The sequence below is a fragment of the Lactuca virosa genome, chromosome 1 (genome assembly GCF_052849685.1).
Source record: "Lactuca virosa cultivar CGN04683 chromosome 1, Lactuca_virosa_CGN04683_v6, whole genome shotgun sequence".
In the NCBI taxonomy this organism is placed as follows: domain Eukaryota; kingdom Viridiplantae; phylum Streptophyta; class Magnoliopsida; order Asterales; family Asteraceae; genus Lactuca; species Lactuca virosa.
The window spans coordinates 136,059,577-136,080,435 of NC_136426.1; the positions used below are offsets into that span (position 1 = coordinate 136,059,577).

At 39.4% G+C, this 20,859-nt stretch overlaps 1 protein-coding gene across 1 annotated transcript; it reads right to left on the reverse strand.

Moving 5' to 3' along the window:
• Window positions 1-1,170: 1,170 nt before the first annotated feature.
• On the reverse strand, window positions 1,171-1,919 carry LOC145158550 (non-specific lipid-transfer protein-like). Its single transcript, XM_079077437.1, has 2 exons — window positions 1,507-1,919; window positions 1,171-1,374 (listed from the first exon to the last, which is right to left on the reverse strand). The coding sequence occupies exons 1-2, from the start codon at window positions 1,839-1,841 to the stop codon at window positions 1,365-1,367; spliced, it is 345 nt and encodes a 114-aa protein (XP_078933563.1). The 5' UTR covers window positions 1,842-1,919; the 3' UTR covers window positions 1,171-1,364.
• Window positions 1,920-20,859: the final 18,940 nt, after the last annotated feature.

The window sequence follows — 20,859 nt, forward strand, 5'->3', positions numbered from 1 at the left end:
AGGAAAAAAGGACTCTTAAAGCTTTTTTGTTGATTCGTATAAATTGTATGATTTCATTATTTTTCTTTATTTTTTTAATGTTATTTTTCAGATAAAAAGTTAATTATGTGCTTTCTTTTATATTTTTTAGATAACTTAAAACCTTAAACTCATAAGTTTTGAAATCGATCCTTGTTGTTGAAGTGTGGGAAACAATTTAGAAATCCTAATGCTTGTTGTTGGAATCTATTCTGAAAATGATTCAACATCACAAGTTGACAATTATATATTTTTTTTCTTTACTTGGTTTTTTGGTATTGACATTGTTTTATAAGTTTAATATTATAACATCTTCCTAAAAATATTTATATGGTAGTGAGAAAAAGGAAAAAAATAAACAAATAATACTATTACAAAACCAATTCATGGATAAATTTGCCTTATTTAGAAAAAAACAAAGCAAAAAAACTGTCATCCTTTATTAAATTTATTTTAACTCATTTTTATATCTTGTTGGAGCCTCAACTAAGTTGGATTATTAAAGAGTTTGTCATGAAAACCCTAAATTTTACATAAATTAGTCGGTTATGTCCAAGTTATTTTTTTTGGCGTAAAAGCCCTAACATACCGGAAAATTGGTTCAATTTTACCCATTACCCAGCTATAGCACCAAACCAATTCATGGATAAATTTATAACACGTGCCTTATTTAGAAAAAAACAAAGCAAAAAAACTGTCATCATTTATTAAATTTATTTTACCTCATTTTTATATCTTGCTGGAGCCTCAACTAAGTTGGATTATTAAAGAGTTGTTGTCATAAAAGCCCAAAATTTTACATAAATTAGTCGGTTATGTCCCAAGTTATTTTTTGTGGCGTAAAAGCTTTAACATACCGGAAAATTGGTTCAATTTTACCCATTACCCAGCTATAGCGGGTATCCCAATTAAACAGAGGCTGACTGGGTGGGTGCAAGCTGACGTGGATGCCACATTAGCGACTCCTTTCCTATTGAAAATTTTCAAAATTAAAAGGCAAGTCGGAGGTGGTGAGGATCGAACTTGGGTGTCCTCCGACAAGTTACGAAGCCTTTTACCACTAGTTGTCCAAAAGAAGGATTGCACTCAAAGCGTAGCACGTGTAAATTAATAAATCTTCGAAGTTATTAAGAAAATGACAATACTGAGAAATTAAAAGTAAGTGGGGGAAGGACATAAATAAGATGATGACATACAAACATTACAAGGGCACATGTCAAAAGGCCGTACACCTCATGCATTGACATATACGGTAATATATGTCTTTTTTCTAACAAAATAGTGCTCTCGATATTTATTGAAATTTATATATGCTTTTAATCTTCGCAATATGCATTAAAATCCGCTTACTGCACCCTGCAAAAATCATCAAATGCCAAGTAAAATCAATACAACTAATGTGTGTTCATGCAATATTTAATCGAAATAGATGTCTACGTAAATTTGTAACTGATAAAAAAATATAAGCATATATATATTTGAACATACTTGGAACAATCAGTGCTAGGACTGATCTTGTAAGGGATGCTGACACCACACTTGCCGGGGAGGCTAGCAGCGTTGCCAAGATTGACGCCACCAGAAGCACTCTTTAAACAGCCACAAGCAGTCTGACGATCAGGAGTTGTTTTTGCAGCGCTATTGAGTGATTTAACCCCACTGCAACATGCCGGTGGCACAGCACCACCATTTTTTAGGTAGGGAATGCATGGAGATAAGCTACTTACCACCTGACCACAGGTAATAGCAGCCTCTGCATAGGGTGCAGCCACCACCATGCAAGTTACCACTACACATAAGACCATCATTGCCATCCTTGCCATTTTTCAAGTATACAAGCACAAAAGTCGTAGGAAACTTATATGTGATTAATTGAAAATGTTGTTGGTGCAAGAAACGTTGTACGTCAAAGGTATTTATAGCAATTCTTGTCCATGCCTATGTATGTGTGAATGGGTTCGTTGGTTGGAAGTTGGATTTAATATTAATTGAACCTTCAACGCCTTCGATGGAGCTCGCTTTTAATTGTAGTGCATAGCTATCACTTTCCATTGCCGACCAAGTTTGGGCTTTTGGATCTTCAATTCTATATATCACAAACTAGTTTTTACTTTTCCTCCCAACAGGATTTCATGCTAACGTTTCTCACTTGCATTTGATAGACATAACGGAGAGAGTATAATCAATAGAGAAAATCCGCATTAGCTAAAAAGAATTTCTAAAAGAAAAGGATGTTTAAAATTTTACACAAAATTATTTTCCGTATATCTATATGAAAAAGTATTGTTTAATTGCTTGATACAAAGCAAATAAAAAGGATCTATGTGATCATTAATTAGAAACGAACTATGTTATGTTCTCAATAGTCAATAATTTGTAACTTTTCTCATATTACTAATTAAGCTTGTCCAAATTAAATCTATCATTGTGACCACATATACGACATTATCAATTATTAAGTTTGTTATGTATCATGCATATGTATCATTATGACCTCATATAAGACTTGTTTTACAGATTTTAGATGCTTATTTTTTGGTGTCTATACATAAGACGTGTTTTACCAGATTTAGATGCTTATTTTTTGGTGTCTATATGTCCTAAGTAAATTTTTTTTGGAACATGCAAATATATATAAATAAAAGAAAAGACTTCCAACTACCAAGGAGCTAAAATAGGAAGAAAGGAATACAAACTAAAGTAATGAAAAAAAAGCGACAATCCCAAACAAACATCAGTAAGACCTCAAGAATAAAGAACTCGACATGTACTCCACTCAATCCAATTATACACTCCTTTGGTGCTACGATGCTTTAACCATAAAGACGTCATTGATTTTACTTGTTCGCCACTTTTGTAGGAAAAATCCTAGAATTATTGAAAATACGCTCATTCCTTGCTTTCCAAATACACCAATGATTTACGTAGCACACTCCAACATGATTTTTTTTCTTCTTTGGGCAGTTAACCCACTTAGCTGCAAACTCCAAAAAAATCCTTGACTTTACCAGAATGATTAAGTGTAACATAACACCATTTGAAAATCCACTCATGAGTAGTTTTCGCGAAAGAACAATCTGTAACACTCGGTTTCGAATCGTTTCATTATTCGGGGCTATGACCTGAAGATCAGTTATCATAAGGCTTCGGGCCTTGAGGAGAGAGAGAGAGAGAGAGATTTAGACCCTTTTGGATGTGGGTAATATAGATTAGGTGATCTGAAAGTTCGATTCGTGTTTTGGAGCCCAAGGGTATATCGATAATGTGTCAGTTCGGGCCTTTATGGATTTTAGATTTGTAATTCGAAAAGCTTTAAGGCAAGGGTGAGTTGATATAAGTGTAGAGCTCCTTATTACCTTTCAGTGGATATTAAGAACGTAGAAATCGGACGTAGAACGAAGAAGTTATGGCCTCCAGAAGTTTGGTGGTTTAAGAGTGAAGCCTAGTATGCTGGGTATACAAGGAAGTACGTTGGGCGTAGTAGGCAGAAGAAGCGCGTGCAACTTATGAAGTACACTGGGTCCAACGTACATGTTGCCCGCGCTTATGAAGTACACTGGGCCCAAAGTACACTGGGCCCAAAGTACACTGGGTATACAAGGAAGTACGTTGGGCGTAGTAGGCAAGGGTTCAAGAATTACACCAACCTTTCCCTCATCCTGCCAATCGGAGGTGTACTTCAGACGTACCGTACCCCTCTAAACCTTCCGTTATTTTATTAGACATATTCTAAAGGCAAGATACCACTCTTATGATATCTTCGGATAGGTATCATTCACTATCATAAGCTTTTCATTTCCTCCATCTACTCAATTCTCTACGAGTCTTCACCATAATGTTTTGTACACCCAAGCGAACGTTCGGTGTACCGGGCGAGAACTTAAGATAGGAAAGCTTTATTTACAATAAACGTATAAATCTCCTTATCACTTCGAAATGTTTACATGTTAGTTCTAATCTCGTAATCATACGCTTCGAATCCTACACACATAAAGTTTCCAGATCCGGTCGGCAACAGACCATAGATCCAAACAAATAATAGCATATAAGGCATCCTTATAGCTATAACATAAAATATTTAACACATAAAACATTTTAGGCATCTTTCCTAAAATAAACTTGTGCTCGTGTCTAAAATATAGCAGACACTCATCTCACAATCATCGCTTAGCATTCTAAGTTTAAGTCTAGAAATCCTACAAATTCCTAGTTCGCTTAAACTAATGCTCTGATATCAACTGTGACATCCCCAATTTCACGGCCAGAAAAGACCGATTTCGTTTATGCTTTTTAAAATAAAATCAGAGAAATCTTTTTAAAAGATGTTGCAGAATTGGTCCCCAAAACAAAACATGATAAAAGTTTGTCAAAACCTTTCTTTAAGAAATATATAATTTCCTTTTATATCAAAACCTCGGGATGTCATGTTCCGATACAGATCAAAAGCATAAACAAGACATTATAAGCCTTACATCAGTTATTTACAACTAATGGCCTATAATCCAAAAATCACTCATTGTCATCATCCGACTATGCTCGGGGTCCACTACCTGTAATATAAAAAGCTGAGTGGGTCAGGCTTGGAAGCCTGGTGAGCATATAGGGTTTTCAACCCACAATAAATAATAAACTCTTTAAGTTTATCAATCAACAAATAATTTATTAATTTCATCAACCAAAAACAACCCTAATTACCCATTCCCGTATCCTCACCTTACGTCCCTAAAACAACTATCACAAGGGACCTAGCCTAATGATTTTCATTAGGGGTGACAAGATTGCTTTCCTCAGCAATTTATGTCAAACCAGACATCCTAATATAAAACAACCAATAAGGTAACAACATTGCTTTCCTCAGCAATTTATGTCAAATAAGACCACCAATAGGGTGACAACATTGCTTTCCTCTGTAATTTATGTTAAATAAAACAAACACCTGGGTGACAACATTGCTTTCCCTCAGCAATTTATGTCAAATAAAACAAACACCGGGGTGACAACATTGTTTTCCTTCAACAATTTATGTCAAATAGGCACGAAGTCATATCGTCGCCAAGGTTTATACAACATACACTAAGTCCATAGCTGCCAACATACTAAATCCGTAGCTACCAACGTACATCTATACTGTAGTAAATTCATAGCTACCAACGTACATCTATACTGTACTTCTATCCCTCATACTTTATCTACCCATGTTTTTGTCACACCCCCAAACCAAGGATGGCGGAAACGTCCGGGGGTGGAGGACTTCATGTATATTATCACAACAACGAGTATAATAGTGCTCAAAGTAAATACAACCATCATAAATATAATTAAAAAGGTTACACCATAGTATATGTTTACATGTTTCAAAATCAATTACATTATGATGACAAAATGAATTTTGTTTGACGATTTAACGTCCCATCCTCAAAGTGCTGATGTTTTCCTGTTTCACTGATTTCCTGAGAATACAAGTAGTTTTGAAAAAGTGTCAACAATTAAGTTGGTGAGTTCATAAGAGTTTTGTTTGCGGAGGAAACCGTTTTCCTTGTAAAAGCGATAGAGTATGATTTCCAGAAAATCCAATATTTTCTTAGTTAAGTGTGAAATGAATGCTCTTATGTTATGCGATAATAAACCCTAGAACGACCAGTAGATTCCTCCTATAATCGCCCAGCGTATATAACTTATATAAAATTCAAGTTAAATAAACCGTTGAATGTAATGGGTCTGCCCTAGGTCCACAACCAAACAAGGAACAGGAGATGAGGCGGGCCCACCAATTCTAAGTCGATTGTGACTAGATTCTTATATAACTCTAGCATATACATTTAGCAATTATAGCTGAAATCTAACAATTCTAGATGAAATGTAGTTTTAACAGAAATATGTTTCCAAAGAAAATCCTATATTTTCTTTATAAAAGTTATGTGGTCCTAAACCCCAGGACCGAAAGTAAACAAGTATTTTCCATACTTAAAGTGATTCATGCAAGTTTAAATCGACATTAACTCGTTTGATTTAGAGGTAAACCCTTTTTCAAAGTAGAATTTTCCATGTAAACTTGAAAGATTGTTAACTACCTACGTGAGTCGCTATAACCATACTATGATGAGAAATAACTTGCACAACGTTTTTCAGACGTTAAGATACTATGACTCTTGTCACCCGTAGACCTGCAGGTCCCACTGTAGCTAGCAGCAAGGTGTGGGGTGTCAAACCCAATATAGATCTATACATAATTATCACGCTCTCCCTACAAGAGACTCTGGTTATAACTTACAGGAATTGGGATCCCGTACTCGAACGTACGGGGAGAGAATTGCCTCACAACCTAAGTTAACTAGTTTACACATAGTTTGATATTAAAACCTCTTCCGTGGAGGAAGAAAAATCACCTTCTTTGAATAAATAGTGATATGAAATCCTTAAACTATTACTATTATAGTTTATCACGTAGGATATGAAAAACCCATTTGTTTTGAGAGTAAAACCTTTTTCGTGTAGTAAAATCCATAAACTATGCTTATTGAAGTTTATTATATGTGTTCGAAACGAATGAGTAAACCTTATCATGAATGACTAAATTTCAGTTTAAGATGATAAACTAACAAGATAATACATTCAATATTTAGAACTTATGGTTATACACTTTGCTCAACACATTACAAAGTGTTATGAAAGTTATAAGCTGTTAACTAGTTTTTAACCGTTTTGCACTGTTTTAGAAAAATCATACGAAGTCGAAAACTAAATCCGTAAATTCTGAGAGTTCATAAAATGTGTCTAGTTTGTTCATAATTTTTATTATGATTTTTGGAAGTCTTTAACTTGTGTTAAAATGTTCATATTCACAGACTGGTCCGAATTCGTTTTTGAAATGATAGGCAGTTTTGTAAAAATCACCATAAATCGTAGAAAAATCGTATGGTGATGTGAAAGTAGTCATTTTAAAGCTATGAACCTGAACTATTTGCAACTAATACAGTTTTGAAAACTAAAATGTTTAAGTTGACCAAAAAAGTCCATGAATGGAGTTGAACTTTTCTGATGAAGGCTGTTAAATGAGTTTAGTTGTGTTCTTGGTGTTTTAACTTGTATTCCCCCCCCCCCCCCCTTAAAACTTAAGAAAAACATGAAAAGATAGGGGTATGAACTCACCTTGAGTGATTTCAGTAGATGGATGATGGAGAAAGGTAGTGTTCAACTCAAGAACACTAAGAAGATGCCTTGAAGGTTCGAAGATCTAACATGAATGTGATGATGTTTGTGTAAAATATATATTATTTGAGTAGAAGGAAGTGAAATAATTATATGGAGGATGAATATACTTACCAAAAGTGGAAGAAAAGCTTGGAAGAATGCCCTTGAATCTCGAATTTTAGTGAGAGAATTGAGAGAGAAAATGTGTTAAATCTTTGATGGAAGAATGAGAAAATGAGGGAGAGTGTTAGGAGAGAGGATAGATTTCAGCCTTAGACAAGGAATGGGGTTGGGAAATGATGGGAAAAGGATGATGAATGACCAGGTATGGTGGGGGGGTGTGGGCTGGTCATGGAGTGGGTGTGGGTGGTTGCTTGTGTCATAAACTAAAGTAAAGTCAACACTCCACCTCAAGATCTTACTTAATAGATTTTATTCTTAATTAAGGATTTCCCTAAAAATATGCTGAATTTATGAATATATGGGGTCTTATATGTCAAAATATAAGTTTGGGTGGAAATCCCTCGTTAAAATAATTAAAAACGGGCTTAAAACGGAGTCGTGGTCGAAAAACGGGTGGAAAGTGGCAAATCCGAAGTCAGGGCTTGGTTTCGGGTCTTAGCAGCCTTAGAACCGGAGTGGCTTGGTCGCTGAATTGGGTCCGAGGGGGAGGGGACTGCTGTCCGAGCAGGTACTGCAGGCGGCTCGTCAGGAGGGACCATAGGCGAAGTTCGGATGCAGTGCTCCAGGTCCGATGGCTGCGGTTCGATTGCTGCGGTCCGATGGCTGCGGCTTGATGGCTGCGGCTCGATGGCTGCAGCTACTCAAGGAGACTCCGGTCTTGGTTCTTGGGCTTCGGCTCAAGGAGGGTTTGGTCCTTATAGAGGGACTTCGGCCCTAAAAGGCTATTTTCCAATGTATCTTCCCGTTTCGAATGGTTTTTCACCAAGTCAAGTGTCGGGATGCCCCAAATAATTACAAAAAGATCGAAAGAGGTTTTGAGAGAGATTTGGGAGAGATTTCACATTCTTAGAGAGATTTCTCATACAGAGAGAGATTTGGGAGAGATTTAACATTCTTGGAGAGATTTCTCATACAGAGAGAGATTTGGGAGAGATTTCACATTCTTGGAGAGATTTCTCATAGAGAGAGAGATTTCACATTCTTGGAGAGATTTCTCATACAGAGAGAGATTTGGGAGAGATTTCACATTATTGGAGAGATTTCTCATACAGAGAGAGATTTGGGAGAGATTTCACATTCTTGGAGAGATTTCTCATACAGAGAGAGATTTGGAAGAGATTTCACATTCTTGGAGAGATTTCTCATACAAAGAGGGATTTGGGAGGGTTAGAGTGAAAGAGATTGGGAGAGACTTCTTTTGTGACCTTTTTGAGTGTTTGGCTCTGTAATTCAAGTTTCGTAAACCTCGTTAAGTCTTGTTATGATTGTTATATGCCCCCGAGGGTTAAGGAATAATGTTTTATCAAGTAGTTTCATCACTTGCCTTGATTAGGGTTTAGAATTTCCGAACACGTGAAAACTCTAAGTGATACTTTGTATTAAGATTGCGAGTTGTTCAATAGGAAACATAATGGAAACCATAATATACAAGGGTTAGATGAGTTGACCGGTTTGACTTGTTGACTTTAGTTGACTTTGACTTGGCCAAAATTGACGGTTGTCACAGTTTTACCCAACATATTTGAAGATAAAATATATATACATTTTAAACCATTTTAAACATGTATAAAACATGCATTCAACATCCATCTCAAATAAACAAACAACATATATACACATATCATGTATTTTATATAAAATACTTCATATCTATGTGTAAGATGAAAGTGACTATACAGTCACCTGATTTAATGAAAATCGGGCAACAATTCGTTTCCTAAAACGATCGTTTCTAATAAAATCGGGAGTTTTATTGAGAAACCGGGCTCTGCGAAGGGTCGGGCTTCGAAACCGAAAAGATAAATTTTCCGGGTCTTCGGGCACTTCGGGGCGTTTTCCGGGTGTTATAATCGATACCGGGGCTTCGGGGGACGTCGAGATAGCCAAAATATTGAAAAAGGGGCCAAAATTGCCAATTTCCTAAAAGTAGCCGGGTAATCTCGCAGGCCTTGTATTTATAGGCGAGGGTTCGGATCCGAAACGAAGGGAAGAGGGCAGGTGGTTGCGAGGCTCGGTTCGGACAGGTGTGCGGTTCGGATTGGGCCAACACCTCGGTCGAATTAGGAGGCTACACGCGGGTCGGATCACGTGGGGCACATGCGAGATCACGTGGCTTCGGACACTTGTGCGGCACGCGTCGCTTCTCGGACATGCCACGCAGCAGCTTCGGACACGTGGCCAGCTCCGAGCGAGGGTGACGTGGCAACACTATTCATGCGAAATTTCTCGAAAAATGTGTCTAATCTTGTAAAATCCATAACTTTCTCATACGGGCTCCGTTTTTTACGTTCTTTATATGCACGCGTAGAGAAAATTATTCTTTACAACTGTCGTTTAGACTTTGTCGGAAAATTTTGACTTTATTTTTATATTATTATTTTTAACAGACCGGGACTGGTAAATCCGTTAAAAATTCATAAGTTCTTCATCCGACGTCCGTTTTCGTCAGACTTTTTACCGTTGTACTGCTAATGACGAGACCTTCGATTCTCGTTTAGGTCGTGTTGGCTAAAAATCACTCGATCTAAAATTCGAGTTTTTAGCTGTCTACTGCTAAGCTGAAACTTCAAAAAATCATAACTTCCTCATACGAAGTTAGATTTGGGCGTTCTTTTTATCGAACTTCTCGGTTTAACGAATACTACGAGTTTCGTTTAGATTACTAAGGCTAAAAAGTAGTTTATCAAAAACTCACTTTTTACGACATTCGGCACCGTGTCGGTTTTGTCGCGAAACTTCGACATGTCATAACTTCTTCGTTATAACTCGGATTTCGGCGTTCTTTATATTTTCGGAAACCTCGAGACATATACTACAACTTGGTTAAGATTAATCCTTCTAAATATCTTCCATCAAAAAGTCATTTTTGATGCTTATCGTCTCTAAATTGACTAGCCCGGATCTACGGGCGTTACAGGCGGGGCGATATTAACTCCCGTTTATTTTCGGGACTAGGGGCGGGAGTGAGTATTTCCGTCCCGTACTCCCGCGGGGGCGCCGTTTATATTTATATAAAAGATATATAAATTTAATGTAAAATACAAATGGGAAATTAGGGCTTTAGCTTTCCGTGTTCCGTCGATTCTCACTTCTTAGTCCGTCTTCACTCTTCAGGCTTCACAATACGAATGACGAGTTAACGACTTCGAGTCTTATCTTCGACTGGGCTTCCGACTTCAGCTTTCTTCCCGTAGGACCTGTACTCCGACTACGACTTCTCAATGTCTCCAAGTCCCACCGGCGACCGGCGACAGGCAACATGCATTTGGCGTTTCCCGTCACCGCCGCCGACACCCTTCTGAATTCGACGGTAATGTATTCAGAACTCCGACTACGACTTCTCCAAGTCTTAATTTCTTTCTTTACTTCTCTGATACAATTGACAATTGAGATCATTCTTCGGTCTTCACAGTTCACAATCGATTCTACCACTTGGCTGAGTTGGCTCACGATTTGTGTTTCTGACCGATTTCTCAAACATAAGTGTGAATTAATGTTTATTCAGTGTTGTTGATTTCGATTTCTCAAACATCAGTGTGAATTAAGGTTTATTCACTGAACAAATTTCAATTTACATGAGGTGGTTGTGTACAGATTTCTCACAGACTCACAGTTTTCTCTTGGAAATTCCTAGTGTATCTTTTTGGAAATTCCTAGTGTACAGATTTTGATTTATATGAGGTGTTTGTGCTGGAAAGAACTGAGATGCATACAATATATCTGCTGCTTGTTGCTATCAATTTCACAAACTAGAAGTCTAGAACTGTAATAGAAGTTTTGGAACTTGATTATGTGAATATACTCAACTGTGTTTATCAAGGGCTTACATGTTTTTTTATATACATATGTTGGACTTGTATAAACTATTTGTAGATCTAAATCAAACTATTTGTGGATCAATTCTTGATTTTTAATTTTATAAATTTCATCACTTCAATCATACATGTATTTTAAGCTTTTAAAGTTATTAAAAATAGTATTTTTGCCAAAAACAAAGCAGTTTTTTAGCAAAAAAAAATCCAATTTTAAGCCTATAAACCGGGGGAACCGGGGGGGACGGGGGTGGGACCGGGGGCTGTGTAAACGGGGGAACCGGGGGTGGGGGCGGGGGCAACAACTGATTTCGGGGGCGGGGGCGGGGGCAACTATTTCTGCTCCCGTTTGCCCCTGTTGACATCCCTACACGGATATGGTTTATAACCTAATTTTGATTAGGGTTATTTGTTTGTGGTAGTGTGGGATCTTCCAGTTCTGCAACAAAGCATCTAGTTATTTATTCAGCAGCTTGAGGTGAGTTTTCTCACGTTATCCATGGGTCGAAGGCACCAATGCCGAACCATTACTTGTTATGTGGAATGCTAGTTGTCTTTGTGATACTTGCATGAAAGACCAGGTCCTGGCCCCTAGCATTTGTATGAAAGACCAGGATCTGGCCCCTGGCACCTGTATGTAAGACCGGGATTCGGCCCTCGACGCTGCAAGGAAAGACCATGGGGGTAGCCCATAACACTTGTATGTTTTGATACGTGGTATTCTGGGGTACTCACTAAGCTTTGTGCTTACAGTTTATTGTTTATGGTTTCAGGTACTTCTGGTACGAAAGGGAAGGGTCCAGCGTGACTACACTGCATCCACCCATGTTTCTGCAATGTGATGATTTTGGGATTGTAATCTGATGAATGTTTTATTATAAACTACTTTTAAATGTTTTATTATAAACTACTTTTGAATAAAAGACAATTGGTGTTTTGGTTGAATTAAAAATGTAATTTTTACCTCATAATTTTGGGTCGTTACAAGTTTGTAACAGAACCTTGGTTTGAGGGATTCGGGCACACTCTTGGGTATGTTTGAACTCAAACTGAGGAATTGGTAATATTTTGAAAGAAAATAAGTTTCTAAAAAGATTTTTGTAAAGTAAATAAGTTTCTAAAAAGATTGTTGTAAAGAAAGTAAGTTTCTAAAAATATTTTTGTAAAGAAAATAAGTTTCTGAAAAGATTTTTATAAAGAAAAAAGGGGTGTGATGCGTGCAATCAGCCGAGCTCAAGTAAGTGATTCCCGGAATACCCATACATGTTGATATGTCATATGATAAGATTGTTTACATGCTAGGATGAGGCTAGGGATACTTTTAGGAATTGCATGATAGATTAGCCTGATATGTGATGCTTTATAGCCTAAGAAGCATTGGATGCTATGCTAGATCGAGAATATGTATTGGTATCAATAATTGCTAAGTGTATGCTTTAAAAATTATATACGGTTAGGATCATATAGCCCTAGAATAATTGATTTGGACTTATTTCCTGTTCCTTGATTGGTTGTGGTCCTAGGGTAGATTCTTTTATTCAATAGTCTATTTGACCATGTATTGTGTATAATTTATGTGCATAAGGCAATCCGCAGTGAGAGTGGAAGTTCCTAGCATGAGTTGTGGTATGTGAGCTTGAATGTTTTTTGGTTATCCTATGGCTTGAGTGTTACTGCACGAATGTTGCTTACTTTGTGCTTTGTGGAACTCTTGGTGATGTGAGATGACTATTAAATGAATATGTCAAGTCACATGTTGCAAAGGTTAAATAATCTTAGAATGTTGGATTTGACTCTATTGCGGAACTCTCGTTTGAGTCTAACCGTTGTACGGTTGAGTCTATTACTTGAAGGATTATCTAAGATTTGTTGAATCTGATTATATTCATGAAGTAGTTAGCTAATATTAGTGGGAGTTCTTCAGCAGCTGATGGCAGGGTGAGGTTAGGAACCTAGGAGAGCCTAGGAAGTGTTTTTTTAGCAGGTTCGGATGCGCTTTTTAGCGAGAATCAGAATATTAGTTAGAGATGGTGACTTGGAGGATTCATGATGATTCTTGAGGAAAGTATGGGTGGGTGTGGAAGTTAGTATTGGGTCTGTACTGCTGAAAGCACAGGATCCACACTCAAATCGAGGAGAGTCACGGAAAATCTAGGATGCCTATGGGTTGAGGATTCTTAGAAATGTTTTGATTATTTGCAGGTTTGTTTTTCAGAATGGTGATGAGCACTCGTGGAGGAGGTTATGTTTTGGTTCAAGCTCAGGTACATGTATTGAGCCAATTGATGAGCAGATGTGGGAGTTTATCTTGTCGGAGATCACCCGCAATATTTTGGAGAAGACTCCTGTAATGTTTGGCACCATCAAGGAAGGGATCATGAAACTCTTGGATGATTGTCTCGAGGCTTTTTGGGCCGAGATTGCAGCAGGACAGTTGGGGGCCATCGGGAGCTCAAGACTTGTGGAGCCTGAGGATCTTTTGGGGAAAAGGATCCTATTGCTAGCTCTTGTCATGAAGGAACAAATATGGATTATGCATCGTGCCTTTTGGGGGATCGATTCCATGATTGGATTGCCATTAAGGTTTCGCGAGCTTTACGCGAGGAATTATCTGAAATTATTGGCCATGTCCCTGACCGGCTTGTCGCCGGGTTCAAGGATCGGATCTCGGCTGTTCAGGCAATCGATGGGATGGTCGAGGTGAATCGGGAGTAGGAGCTTGGTTTGGAGAGGCAACTAGGGAAGAGGAAGTAGACTCATGATCCTACTCTGTCAGCAACATTTAAGCAGTTTGATGTTTCCATGTCTAGTGCTAGAGGCCCGAGGGGCCGCGACATTTGTGTAAGGGATGAAGGAACACATGAGCGTGTGCACGACAAGTCCAAATGCGGTAGGTGCGGATGGAAGGGCCAGCTTTGCCAAGAATGCACCCTGGAAGTAGAATTGTTTCATCGTTTTCATCATCCTAGTCATATCAGGGAAAATTTACCACGTTCAGTGCTTGGAGCGACTCAGGTTACATTGCAAGTGTTTTTGCAGGAAGGGGGAGAAGAACCCTGAGACAATATGGGTATGTATCATATTCTTCTCTTTTACGCTTAGATCACTATGCTGATAATTCAGTGCTGATGCGTGTGAAATATCATGCCTTGATTATCTAAGAATGGAAACACCTATACGAGTAATATAGTTATTCTATTCGGAAAGTTATCATATGCCATTTTGCATACCATGGGCCGGTATAGAAGAAGCTTGAGTATTCCCCTTAGGAGATAAACAGCCGGTCAATTTTTTAGTAGTATCAGTGAGAGTTTGAGAAATCCGCAAGGTAGGCGTGATGGGTTTGAATGCAAGATGTGTAGGGGTGTGCATGGTTTTGAGCTAGTAAGGAATTGGGTCGGTCGTGAGTGTAAGATCGGTAGTTTTTGAGTTCACACCTTCAATGAGAGGTCAGTTGCAAGTTGCATGGGAATTTTTCTAAGTACAAGTAAGTGGTTGAGCGGGTTGGGTACTTGTTCGACATTGAGATGTTGTTCCTCATCAACCGGTTGGTCGCCAAGGACTTGCAGTGGATTTAGCGGAAAGTTCTTAAGGATTTGGAGGATCGTTGAGGTATTGGGAATGATCACCCGGTCTTGGAATGCATAAGCGCTAGTCTTGGCTGGTTAAGGAAGGCTAGCTGTTTTAAAGCTCAGGTTGTCGACTACTACACTCAGTAGGAATTGGGAAGTGGTAACATATATATTTTAAGTTATGGTAAAGTGCGGTTCGCATGGGTTATTTCATCCATTGGGATTGTCAGCAGAAATCGAATGGTATCTACCGGTGAACTTTGAGTACATCGATCCTTCGCCATGTGAGTTTTTGAATTGATGATCCGTCTTTTCCAGTAAAGGGTTATAGTTCCTCGTCATGAGCTGAAGTGGCTTAAGAATTTGGAATTGTATTAGGAGAAGTACTAGGGATCATTGAGCTCGTAGAGATTTTGGGAAGTGTTCATCGGGTTTTGGAATGTGTGTGATCGCTAAGGTTGTCTAGTAATGGAGTGCTAGTTTTGTAAGCCTTGGTTGTTGACAAGTTTGAATTGTAAGACTGTGATATGGATTGGGAATCCATCAACATTTGGTGAATTGGAAAGAGAAGTCGAATCCAAGTGGGGGAGAATCTTTTGGTCTAAAGGTTGTACAAGAAGGGATATTCAGGTTTCGTTGCGCATCAGTAGAGATGTTTGGTGGATATTGATCCGAAACAGGTTGAGGGTTGTGTTAGAACCTCTGTCTGTTTTTCTATGATGAAGGCTTTGGGGTCCGAAGCATAACCCAAATACCTGGTTGGGAGTGTTGTAAGACTGCAGGGTGGCTGTAGCATTCACTAGATTGGCAGATAGTATGGGAGTGTTGTAATACTGAAGGGTGGCCGTAGCATTCACTAGGTTGGCAGGTAGTGTGGTAGTGCTGTAAGACTGCAGGGTGGCCCATAGCATTCACTTGGTTCTTGAGCGGATGTGAGGGCTTGGTATGTCTATGGTTGGTCAGTGGTTCCTCTAAGTGGTATTAAACCATGGCAGGGCAGGTCGAGAGACTGTGGGAAGGCCACATCATTCATAGAATTAAGGAAGGTTGTGGGCTGTATGAAGCCGGTTGAGATATAAGACTACAACTGGGCATGTAACATTCATTGTTAGCAAGTGGATTTGGTTGCATTAGGTTTTATGGTTGGATATATTCGTTTGGATCCGGAGGGCTGTTGGGATCATGATGACAAATAAGCTAGGACAACCGTTGCCAGGTAAGAGCCTCGTTCGGAAGTCGTATGTTACGATTGTGTGAGACTATATGCCTCAACAACTGATTGGAAATCTAGTATATCAGTCATTTGGAAGGTAAGTAGGAGACCAGGGAGGTTCTCAGCTGCAGCAGAAATGTAATTATGGAACAACAAGATGAGCCTGAGGTGGTGCTAGAGTTTGGGACTCGTGATAGGAGTCGCCTTGTGATTAAGTGGATATGTTAAGTCACTTGCTGCATGGGTTAAATAATCTCAGAGTAATTGATTTGACCCTGCTGTATAGCTTTTGTTCGAGTCTAACCATTGTTGGGATGATTCTTTTACTTGAAGAATTATCTAAGCTTTCTCTCAAGAGAAACGTTTTGTAACATCCCGAGATTTTCAGGTATTTCCGAATCCTCTCTTTTATTATTATTTTGTCATTTGTAGTCCCTGGGGATGGAAGAGTGAAGCCATGAGATTCCTAAGTGCTAAAGTTGCAACTTTGAGACCAATAAGAGTACGTTAAGCGTACATAAGGTACGCTGAGCGTACTAGGCGCGCCCTAGTACGCTGGGCGTACTCATGACATATGGAAACCCTAATATTTAGGGTTTGGGTGCTATATAAATGTCCTTATGAGCTCAAAACCATCAATCATCTCAGCCTCCATAGTTTTGAGCCGTTTTCCCCAGACCCTAACCCCTTTCTTGAGTGTGTGAGCTAAAAGTGTGTGTTTTGAGTAGTTGGAGAAGAAGGTATTGCATCAAGAAGTTGGAAAAGGAAAACAAGCTTGTAGATCTGAGGTTACATTGTGCTCTAGAAGCTCCAGGAGGTAAAAAGCTCCAACCTTTATGCTTGTATGATGTAGATCTTTCCATATTAGATTTATGAAACCATTTCTTGTCCCAAAAGTCCAAGTTGGTGCATGTTATGATTTGAACGTAATAAGTTGTCCTTTCAGACCCTATAAAGGGTCCTAAGTGATAAAAATGATGTCCCAATGGCTAAAAGTGTCCCATGCATGTAGTAGAAAGGTCTTAATGGGTTAAGACAATATATTAAGAGCTTTCTGGATGTCCAAAGTGTTAAAGTTCGAGACTTTATGGTTCTAAGGCACATTTGGTCGATGGATTTGGAGTTTGGGCTTACGTGCTAAAGCCATTAAGCACTTATTAGAGTTTTGGTAAAAATCGCGTACGCCCCATGTAATTTCTATACTCCCAGCATACTGAGTCAACCACTCCGATGGTGGTCAACGCAAGGCGGAGTACGCCCAGCGTACCAAAGGAGTACGCCCCGTGTACGCCCTTTGTTGGGCTTTTGACGATTTGGGCTTCGGGGTTAGGCCACTTTTGGGACAGTTTGACATGGCCCTTGCTGGAGTTTCTGAATAGATGTGTTTTGGGCCCGTTTTGTTAATGTATCTTAAAATGATGCCCAATTAGGGAGTTAGGCCCAATTGGGAAATTGGGCCAATTATAAGCCTTAGATATGTGGACTTTTGGATCATGGATTTGGTATTGGGCCTTAGCCCAAATTAGAAAAAACACAATAATGGACAATTACCCTATGTGGGACCCTTGGTCAAGATTGATATCCCAATTGTTTACTTAATATTCGTTATTTTGGATAGGTCGGGATGTTCGGTGAGACAGCGGTCGGAGACTTTCAGTCCAATTCAGCACTACTTGTGAGGTGAGTTCTTCTCACTCTATCAACAGGGTCTAAGGCACCAAGGCCGACCCTTTACGGTTTGTATCCTGGTTATAGGATTATGCTATGTTAGTGATCTGTTAGATCTGTATCCTGGTTATAGGATGATGCTATGTTAGTAATCTGTTAGATCTGTATCCTGGTATATAGGATGATGTTATGACTAGTGATCTGTTAGATCTGTATGACTATCTGTACATGCTAGCTAGCATATGATATTTATGTATTGATTGTTTGATTCGGGGTTGGGTTGAGGCGGTCCTGCTTTGTGCTCTAGGCCAACATACCCAGGGCGGTCGGATAGACTGCAGACCCGGTAATGGCGTACTAGTTAGGCCGAAGGCCCGTCGAGCGGTCCGAATAAGCTGTAGGCCCCGCGAGGCGGTTCGGACGTGTCGATGGCTCGGGAGCGGTCCAGATAGGTTGTAGGCCTTGCGAGGCGGTCCAGTCAAGCTGATGGCTCAGTATGCGTGCTGTTGTATGATATTGTTATGGTTGTATGGCGTTGGTATTTTGGGGGAACTCACTAAGCTTCGGGCTTACAGTTGTTGATTTTGTTTTAGGTACTTCGGATGATTGCGGGAAGGCGAAGGCGTGATCGTGCACCTCCTCATATTTTTAGGATTTGATTTCTGGGATACTCTGACATGAAACTATTTTGAAAACAATTTGTAATAACTATTGGTTTTTGAATGTTTTAAAAAGATTTAAATTGGCATGATTTTTTATGGATGTTATAAGTTGGTATCAGAGCCTTGGTTTGAGTGAATTGGAGGAACACTCGTGTGAATCCAGTCTCAAACTAAGGACAAGATTTCCAAAATGATTTTCAAATGGTTTTCAAAATACTACAGGAGGATGCAAGTGTACGATCAACCGGAGCCAGTAAGTAGACCCCAAAATACATTACGTATTATTTGATTTTGTGATATGTTAGAACAGCATGCTAGTACTAGGCTAGGGATCTTCAGGAATTGCATGATAGAATTGCCTGATTATATGATGCCTGATAGCCTAGGGTTTTTCCTGATATGAAATTGACATCATTACTGTAGTTACTTAATGTATGCATCACAGTCATATACAACAAAGATCTTATAGCCTGAGAATGTTTGGTTTGGCTTTATTTCTTGTTCTTCTTTGATGAAGGGCTTAAGGTAGGATCATGTATTCGATTGTCTATAGGGTCTAGCGTTATGTATGGCTAGCATACACGAGTGTTGCAGGGTTGGTGAAAGTTTCATGGATGAGTTATGTGTGGTCAGCCGGCCAGTTATGATATATTTAGCCTTCATCTAGGAGTGAGGATTGAGCGCTCGCCTATGCATATGTATATTGTTAGGGCATTGTGATGATACTTGAGACAAATATGAGTAGCCGTGGAAGGTATTATGGGCCCGTACTACTGAAAGCACATGACCCATACACGTAGCAAGGAAGTCACGACCCCTAGTTCTTTGTTGGGAGTTGGTGTTGGATTAGGTGTCTAAGCCCATAACTATAATTGGTATGTACTTGACCCGATAGTAACATGGTCCTTTTGGGTTTCCTTCACCAGAGCAATTTGATCGGATGGATATTTGAGAATGAGGTTATTTGTGATTTATTAATATATTATAATATATTAATTGAGAAATCATATTATTTATTTTGTATTGGTCAAGAATTAGTTTGGAATTAATTTAATGATCAAAAGAGACTGATTAAATTAACAAAGACTGATTAAGTAAATGAGTAATACATATAGTTTGGGCTAATGATCCATGTTGATTAGGATAAACTAATTTTATATGGGATCCCATAAAGAGATAGTCCAAAGGACTTAGCATATGGATTATTGCACTAAGGGCCCAAGGAAGTGAATTAGGGTTTACAAGTGAAACCCTAGAAATTCTACACTATAAATGTAACCCCTAGCATCACCAGAAGGCCCCTAAGAGTTCCAAGAAGAACCCTAGCCATTTTTCTGTGCCTCCTAGCCTCTCTCTCATTATCCTCCATTTGCTTATGGTGTTTGTGACACATTAGATGCATCACATTTGAGGTGCTAAGCTCTTGTAAGGCCAAGAACTACAAAATACAAATAAGAGGTGTTCTTCTAACTAGTTTTTATGTTGTATATCTCCAACTGCATGCTAGTTAGGGTATATGCTTTGGAAAATGAAATTGCATGTATAATTAGATAAAACTTAGATCCAAAGCATCTAGGGTTGTATGTGCACCATAGGAGTGTTATAGTACTTAAAACCCAACAGCTGGTTCCCCGATTGTTATATGGAGTATCTGATATCTTTATGGTATATTTTCAGTATGGTGGTTACGAGGCGATTCATGACCGGATCTGGATCGAGATCAGGACAGGGCAGTTAAGGTGCACCATCAGTGCCCGAGACTATCAGCCAGATGAGGCCAGATGAGTTGGACGCCAAGATTCAAGAGATCCTGCATGATGAGGTTGCTACGTTGTTCCGGGCTCAGTTGCCGGAGATGTTTGGGTCTGTCAAGACCGCCATGATGGAGTACTTTGATGATCGTTATGCAACCATCGCTGAGATAGCTGCCGCTGAAGCTTTTGCAGCCGTAGCAGCTGTAGGCAGTGGGGCCAGTCAGGCTTTCCAGTACCGGGACTTCGATAACACGAAGCCCCCGACCTTTGATGGGATTCAGGACCTGATCGTAGCCATGAGGTGGCTATCTGATATGGATAAATGTTTCTTCACATGCTCATGTCCTACTGACCAGAAGGTCAGACGTGCCCTGAACCTGCTGAGGTTCGTGGAAAGGACTGATGGAGGTTGATGATAGGGTCGTATACCGATGAGCAGAGAGTTGCAGTGACATGGAATCAGTTCAGGGAGATGTTCCGCTCCCGCTACATTCTGTGGGTCGAGCGAGAACGGCTGGCTCAGGAGATTTTGGAGTTGAGACATGATGCGGAGTCGGTGACGGAGATCACCCGTATGTTCACTAAGAGGGTGATGTTTTGCCCGGAGTTTGCTTCCGAGCAGGCTTAAATGACACGTTATCTGAGCATGCTCAAGACTGACATCTGACAGTTTGTTGTTACCCAACGTTGTGATATACTTTTAGAGTTACAGGAGGCCGATAGGCGGCGTGAGGTTGAGATTGAGCTGCAGTTGAGAGAGAAACGGCAGGCCCGGCGCAGTCACAG

What these genes read in the sequence shown, in the direction of transcription:
- LOC145158550 (XM_079077437.1), bottom strand. Translation starts at nt 1,841, where the DNA reads ATGGCAAGGATGGCAATGATGGTCTTATGTGTAGTGGTAACTTGCATG.